At 50.1% G+C, this 7,820-nt stretch overlaps 1 protein-coding gene across 1 annotated transcript in view; it reads left to right on the forward strand.

Moving 5' to 3' along the window:
• Nucleotides 1–6,949, forward strand: part of UAP1L1 (UDP-N-acetylglucosamine pyrophosphorylase 1 like 1) — a 12,068-nt gene extending 5,119 nt beyond the window's left edge. The window contains 7 exon segments of the mRNA XM_066580190.1: nucleotides 176–297; nucleotides 299–349; nucleotides 2,625–2,818; nucleotides 4,727–4,867; nucleotides 4,958–5,143; nucleotides 5,222–5,287; nucleotides 6,907–6,949. Coding sequence (XP_066436287.1) covers nucleotides 176–297; nucleotides 299–349; nucleotides 2,625–2,818; nucleotides 4,727–4,867; nucleotides 4,958–5,143; nucleotides 5,222–5,287; nucleotides 6,907–6,949 — 803 coding nt within the window.
• The last annotated feature ends 871 nt before the right edge of the window (nucleotides 6,950–7,820 follow it).

The following is a 7,820-nucleotide window of genomic DNA, read 5'->3' on the forward strand; positions in this document are numbered from 1 at the left end:
TACCCATTTAAATAGCAATTGCTCAGCATGATTTTAGTAGCAGAGCCTTCGGGGAGCTCTAGTTTGTGATTCGGTTCTCCAGACCGATGACACCATTACCTGAGGGAATTGCCTGTTGAGCGGTTTCCTAGTCATTACCATGAATATCTTATACATACCCTTTGTGTCCCCCTAGATGGTAACGGTGGTCTGTACCGCGCCCTGGCTGACCACCACATTCTGGAAGACATGGAGGCGCGAGGCATCTCCTATATACACGTCTACTGCGTGGACAATATCCTGGTGAAGATGGCCGATCCCCGTGTTCGTGGGCTTCTGTGTCTCCAAAGGCGCTGACTGCGGCGCAAAGGTAAGTGCCCAAATTACAGGCTTGTCCTTAACCCCTTAATGACTCGGCCTATTTTGGCGTTGAGGACCAAGCGATTTTTTTTTTTTTTCGGTATTTTTCCATCTCCATTTTTCAAAAGCCATAACTTTTTTATTTTTCCGTCGCCGCGGCCGTATAAGGGCTCGTGTTTTGCGTGGCGAGCTGTAGTTTTTATCGGCGCCACTTTTGGGTACAGAGGACTATACTGTAAAACTTTATTATTTTCTTTATGATAACAGGGAGAGGAAACGCATCAATTTTGCCATAGATTTTTTTTTTTTTTTTTTTTACAGCGTTAATCATGCAGCATAAATGACACAATACATTTTTTCTGCGGGTCGGCACGGTTACAACGATACCAAAATTGTTATATTTTTTTTAGGTTTTTACACTTTTTTGCAATAAACCCCCTTTTTTTGGAAATCTTTTTTTTTTTCCTCTATAGCTGCATTCAAAGTCCTGTAACTTTTTTATTTTTCTATGTACGGAGCTCTATGGGGGCTTATTTTTTGCGAGACGAGCTGTAGTTTTTGCCGGTACCATTTTGGGGAATGTACGGCTTTTTTGATCACTTTTATTGCATTTTTTTGGAGGCAAAATGCTAGAAATTAGCATTTTGCCTCTGTTTTTTAATGTTTTTTTTAACGCTTTTTGTCGTACAAAATAAAAAGCATGTTCAGCTTTTTGTACACGTCGTTACGGACGCTTCAATACCCAATATGTGGGGTTTTAATTTTTTTTCCCTTTTTTTTATGTTAATATTAGGAAAAGCATAAAAAAAGGGGTTTTTTACTTTTTTTTTTTTTACTCTTTTCTTTTTTTTTTACACTATTCGAGTCCCTCTGAGGGACTTGCAGCACTGTGCCTATGATCGCTGTCCTAAGGCATGGCAGAGCTACTGCTCTGCCATGCCTTATCGCTTATACAGCGATTATAGGCACAGGCAATACAGGACGCCAGTGTCTGGCGTCCTGTTGCCATGGTGACAGGCCGGGCACTCGCAATGACATCGCGAGAGCCGGCCGGAGACACAGAGGGAGCGCGCTCCCTCTGTGAACTCTTTCCCTGCCGCAATCTACTTAGATCGCGGCAGGGAAGGGGTTAACAGCGGGGGGCGCATCTCTGATGCCCCCCCACTGTTGCAGCGGGACGCCGGCTGTGACTGACAGCCGGCTCCCACTGCGGGATAGCACGGGATCTTATGTGATCTCGCGCTATCCCCCAGGACGTACCCGTACGTCCTGTTGCGGGAAGTACCAGGCTCCCAGGACGTACCAGTGCGTCCTAGGGCGGGAAGGGGTTAAAGGGAAGCGTCATCAAGTCACAAAGCAATCCATGATAAACCGTTAACAGCGCTGCTAACGAGATTTCCTTACGGCTAATTAGTTCTGCACTCCGGGTCCGCTACCTTTACAGTCGGATTTTGACGTTTTCCCGCGCCGGATTCTAATGAGCTGATTTAACAGAAAATAGTCCGATTTTCCCCCTCGGCGCTGCGCCGGCACGGACCGGTTCTTGGTTGGCATGCATACTGATATCTCTTCTTGGCTATGATCCCGCGCCGTAGCAAACCCTGACTGCGCCCGCACACCTCAGCCTCCCTCCCGTGCTGAGACTTTGGCGACATACTGCGCATGCGCCTGGAGGATCGTTACTCCTACGGTCATCTGACCTCATACACAGTGGGAGTAACGATCCTCCAGGCGCATGCGCAGTACGCCGCCGAAGTCTCAGCAAGTAAGGTTGTGCTGAGCTGTGCGGGCGCAGTCAGGGCTCCTGAGCGGGATTACAGCGAACACACATCTGTATTTAAGCCAGTTAAGAACAGGGAGGCGCCGGCGCGGTGCTGAAGAAGAAGCCGACTCTCTTCAGCTTATGTTAATACGGCGCGGGAAACCGTCAAAGGCGGATTGTAAAGGTAGCGGGACAGGAGCGCAGAAATAATTAGCCAGAAGGAAATCTCATTAGCAGTGCTGTTTATGGTTTATCATGGATGGCTTTATAAAAACGGGATGCGAGGTCCCCTTTAAGGCTGCGTTCACATTTGGCGGTTTTAGCTTCCCAGCTAAAGGGTTCTCTTACTGCAGACCTATGGATATGCTAGACTGGCAGCCCGATGCCCAGCGGGCACCGGATGACCAGAACCCCTGCAGCGAGGTCCTTTTATTGCATCTGTACGGGAAGATGATGAGGGTGGTTGTTCCGGGTCCGAGCGATTGTATTCTGTATTCACATCCTTTTCCTCTTGGTCACACAGGTGGTGGAGAAGTCGTTCCCGTCGGAGCCGGTCGGGGTTGTGTGCCAGGTCGACGGCATCTACCAGGTCGTGGAGTACAGCGAGATTAGCCCGGACACAGCGGAGAAGCGCAACCCCGACGGCAGCCTGACCTATAACGCCGGCAGCATTTGCAACCATTTCTTCACCCTGGACTTCCTGAAGACGATATCCGGGTGAGTGATGGGGCAGTAGAAGCAGCGGCATCCACCTGCTCTGGGTGCCGCTGATTGGCAGAGAGCTGCTGGGGCATGGAAACGACTAAAAGTGCATGCCAACCCCAAGCAGCGCACTTTATGGGGACCTCTGGGCTGCAACGATAATGCAGAAGGTCACACATACCGCAGTCTGCGCCAAAGTCTATGTCTGAAGAAGGATCTTGATGCGTAATTAAGCAATTATCAGTTGTGCATCAAAATCTGCGCTTCAGACGGGTGGATTCTCCTGCAGGTTTTTCCACGCAGCGTCCAGTTCCACTGCAAAGTGCGTGTGAAAGCACCCCAAGGAGGTTTAATAATGCAACCTTCAAGTTTCTCATTATTTTCGATATCTCTGTTTGCTGTCAGTGAATGGACATATTGCTTCCATCCTAGTCATGTCCTGCTGACTTCAGAGCTCGATCCGTGCATCACTAGGATATGACCACCGCAGGTTTTCAGACTTTGGAAGTAAACGTCATTATTCCCATTTACTGACAGCAAGCAGAGGTATTTAAATTAGATTAACCGGTTGTTATATTTTGGGTCCCCACGCTGATCATATGGGTGTCACAGCTCCTGTGATCGGCTCTGCAGCCCTGAAATTGCCGAGGCTATCCTTACTACCCATTGTTTTACACCCTTCAGAAATAAGCGGCATGGATGTGCGCGGTGGACGCTTATCTCCACATCACCCATTGAAACAACTTGTGTACTCGAAACCCATTATCCATGTTTTTACATAGTTCCATGCATCACTTCAGGACCGCCGAATGGCTATAAAGGTCCTGCGGTCCTGAAGTGTCTGTGCAGCGGGCTCTGTAGCCGATTCCACTCCATACCGGGAGGGGGGCATCAGCTGTTTCTGACAGCTTCCAGTAACTGCTCTGATCACAGCAGTTAACTGGCCAAATCTGATCGCAGATACTGACCAGTCAGTGGGAAGGGGTAACCCCTTCCCAAACCCCCCGCAGCACGATCAGAGGGTGCCGTTGACCTAGCATGGCATCCCTGAGCTTAATGAAGGCTCCCAGAGCTGCCATGTGTGGATGCCAATCAAGCTCTGCCCAAGGCTGGGCTTGAGGAGCAACATTGCTGCAATACAATAACACTATATAGTACAAGTGATCAAATGACTGCAAGTTCAGGTTTCCCTGCAGGGACTAAATGAAAGTGTAAGAAAAGATTTAATAAAGTTTTGTTTAAAAAAAAAAATTTTCAAAAACCCTTCTTTTCACCACAAAAAATCTAAACCATTAAAAAAAAAAATTTATATATCGTCATATACATAAGTGTCAACTATCAAAGTATCCCGACGGCGAAGGCCCTTAAAATATAATCAAAAAAGCTATCTGCACCCTTAATGGTGCTCGTAAAAACTTCAGATCACCCTGCAAAGAGCGAGCCCTCACAGCGCAGCCGAGGAGGAAGAGGAGAAGCGGCCCGGGTCTCAGAATGCAATTATTGTCTGAGCAAAACTTTTATTTACCTTTTAAACTAGAAAAGCCTCGAATGTTCCCGACCGAGATCTCATAGGTCAGCTTTACTGCATTGTAAACCCCGCCCCCCCAAAAAATGGCGCATTTGCATTTTTTTCTCCTCTCTCTCCCCACTTAAAAATGTTAATTGTTTTTCCGTACATTAAATGGTACCATTAAAGTCTGGAGCTCGCCCCGCAGAGGACAAGCCTCATGCCGATATGTCAATGGGAAACTTGAAAGGTTCTGGCTCCAGGAAGGCGGGGAAGAAGAAGGTCAGGGGGTCCTAAACGGGAAGATGGTGTAATCACTGGTCCCTTTTGGGATCATATAACGCTGTATTTGCTGTGACGCCCCCCCCCCCCCCCCCCCCCCCCGTAACATGAAGTCATCGCGCCTCTTTCCCCAGAACGCTGGAGCAGCGCCTGGGATACCACGTCGCCATCAAGAAGGTGCCATATGTGGATGAAGAGGGCAACTTGGTGAAGCCCACCCGGCCAAACGGAATAAAGATGGAGAAGTTTGTGTTTGATGTCTTCCAGTTTGCCAAGTGAGTGCCTGACCATGAAGCGGGCACAGCCGGGCACCAGCCAGGGGATGCCAGTGTGGGTAATGCCAGTTTTTTTCTCTTCCTTGTCAGGAGTTTTGTAGCATTCGAAGTTGAGCGGGAGGAAGAATTCTCCCCTTTAAAAAACGCGGATACGGCTGATAAGGACACCCCGACGATGGCGAGACGCTCACTCCTGTGGCAGCACTACCGCTGGGCGCTGAAAGCTGGGGCTACGTTTATTGATGCCAGTGGCCATGCCATAGCCGAGCACTCTGGGTTAGTATTCATGTGCTTGTGGTTTTCTCCGCAGCCCCCTCCTGCTTACTGGAAGTTTACTTTTCCTTCTCTTTGCAGCTCTCCGGACGTGTCTGAGCCCCCCGCCATCTGCGAGATTTCCCCTTTAATCTCCTACTTTGGGAGGTGAGTGAAGCTCTTATGGGTGCCCCCTCTGATGTCTGGTGTATAGTGGGGCTCGCCGGGAGCCCCCCGTATATCTGACACGTGTGTTCTGCTTGCAGGGCTTGGATGTGCATCTGAAGAATAAGGCCGTCTCGTCCCCCTTCATACTGGACGCTCCGAGGGCATGAAGCTCTGATCCCCCGCATGGAGGGCGGTGGGGTCCCAGTACTACGCAAGTGCCTTATATTCCGTCACTGAATCATTCCCTACTAAAGCTTCAACCAAAACTGGAGGCTGTCGCCGTTCTCGCGGTTGGCGCTGGACATCAGCCGCATGGAGTACCACATGGGAAAATTTTAAGGTGACCAACGGGTCATCTGAAGACTGCAGCGCTGTACTGCTAAGAGGAAGATTGACCAGATATTTTACTTCTTTTGCATCTTTTCTCCAGGCTCCTCCCCCTTGTTGAGGCTCCTCCCCTCAGTCTATGATTGTATGTTTCTTCTCACTGCCGGTTTAGTTGATTTTAGTTATCTTAGTTATCTTTGCTGGAAACCATCTCTTTGTGCACCGACCTCCTTTCTACACAGCATCCCCCTGAAGAAGTGGAGCTGCAGTGTAAAGCATAGGGAGAGATCTGGCAGCAACCTAAGCCTCTACTGAGATAGTTCAGCTCTGGTAGGATGTGTGGAAAAGGCCCTTTAGGGTGCTTGTCGGTGTGGAAACATTCTGCACCAAAACTGCATGGCTAACATGGATTTTGATGTGGTTTTTCAGCGGAATGCGCCGATTCTGCTGCAAATCTGGATCACAGTCCCTATACTAGATCTGCGGATTTTGGAGCTCGTAGTCCGGGCAGCGCACAGTGTTTGGAGGTAAGAGTAACGCTTGTGCTGAAATCAGCTGCAGATACAAATCCCAACCCAACGCTGCAGACTTTGATTTGGTTCCTGATGCACAAATGCTGCGCAAACTCCGCAGCCGGTCTCCACATGTGAGCGCACCGAAGAGCGGCTGTCCCTCATGTCTCTTCTAGTGCCATCTCCGTCAACTCGGAGCTCCGGGGCCGTGTCAGCAGCAGAGCGATACCCCTGCGGCCTTCACAGACCCCTCGCTGCTAGGTGGGCTCTCCGCGGCCGTGTCATGATGGCCGGATTCACACGGGTCAGCGCGACATCGCTCCGAGAAATGTGGACCGGTATCACGGCTGTAGAAATGTGATTTTTCACTGGGAATGTGATGCAATTTGCAAGAGAATGGCCCTGCTGGACTGCAGTTTTTCACGGACATTAAACCAAAATCGCACGTGCATAAAACTCGCATCCAGCGGCGATTGAGATGCAGTTTTTATCTCGCCCGTAATAAATAACGGCGCGTCTTCTGTGATCTCAGAGAATAGAACGTGCGCGGAGAGGTAGAAGCCTGTGCAAACTATCGATTTCTGTGCGCCTCGCCACATACAAAGTGCGCACGGGGGTCTTACTCTGGTGAATGCAGCCTAACGATAGTGAAAGTCCAGCCCCTGTCGTCAGATTTCGTGCTGCCATTGAGGACCGGTGCGCGGCCTTAAAGAGCCCCCCAAACAGCAATAATCTACGGGAATTGTGCAACTCTCTAATCCTTCCCCCTCCCAATTCCAGGAAGCCTGGAGTAAAGGAGGAGGAGCAAAAGGAAGGCGCGTAATGTGACAAGTACCAAAGTACCTCGCCGATCATCCGGGAGCGACCGCCTGCCCCGGCTCTGATCACGGATGCTGCTTCTGTTGGTTTATGCAAAATCACTGCCAAAAATGACGCAATGAAACCAGCAGTTTAACTTCAGCCGCCGCCGCGCACGGAGGGGGGTTTACTTGCTCCACAATGGGATAAAGCACCCAGCGGCGATGCCCGGACCAGAAATGCCAAGATCAATGATGCCAAAGCTACCCGTCCTTTCCTTACTGCGAGGTTATCATTCTAGAATGTTCCATTAAACTGGAGGCTGATTCTTGATCTCCGCTCGTCTGCATCCGTTCTGTGTGTTTGTGAGGGTAGGGGCGGTTATCCACAGGAGCGGGGATAAATGTCTGAGCGCTGGCGGTCTGTCTGATGGGACCCCCACGATTCCAAGACTGGCACACCTGAATGCCCCTGTAAATGGAACAATCATGCACCCACTCTACTGCCACCCCATTCACTTCTATGGGATGGATAGAGATTACGGAGAGCATTGATGTCCGCCTGCCTCATGTCAGTGAATGGAGGGGAGCGGGACCATGTGCATCACCACTGCATTCACATGGAGCATTCCGGTGGTCCGGCGTCAGGACGGTCTGGGGGTTCCAGCAGTCAAACATAGATGTCCTTATGGGAAAACACCTTTAAAGGGATTGCACCAAGATTACACGTTCTTCCATCTCCACAGTATAGGGGGTGACATGCCGTTCGCTGGGGGTCTCACTACTAAATCCCCCACCAATCTCCAGAACAGGGCTCCCGTATCCCGCAGTGACGTCAGCATGAAGGGGGCGCTGCATGCACTGTTGGCGTTCCATTCATTCCAATGGGGCTGACGG

Source organism: Eleutherodactylus coqui, chromosome 10 (genome assembly GCF_035609145.1).
Source record: "Eleutherodactylus coqui strain aEleCoq1 chromosome 10, aEleCoq1.hap1, whole genome shotgun sequence".
In the NCBI taxonomy this organism is placed as follows: domain Eukaryota; kingdom Metazoa; phylum Chordata; class Amphibia; order Anura; family Eleutherodactylidae; genus Eleutherodactylus; species Eleutherodactylus coqui.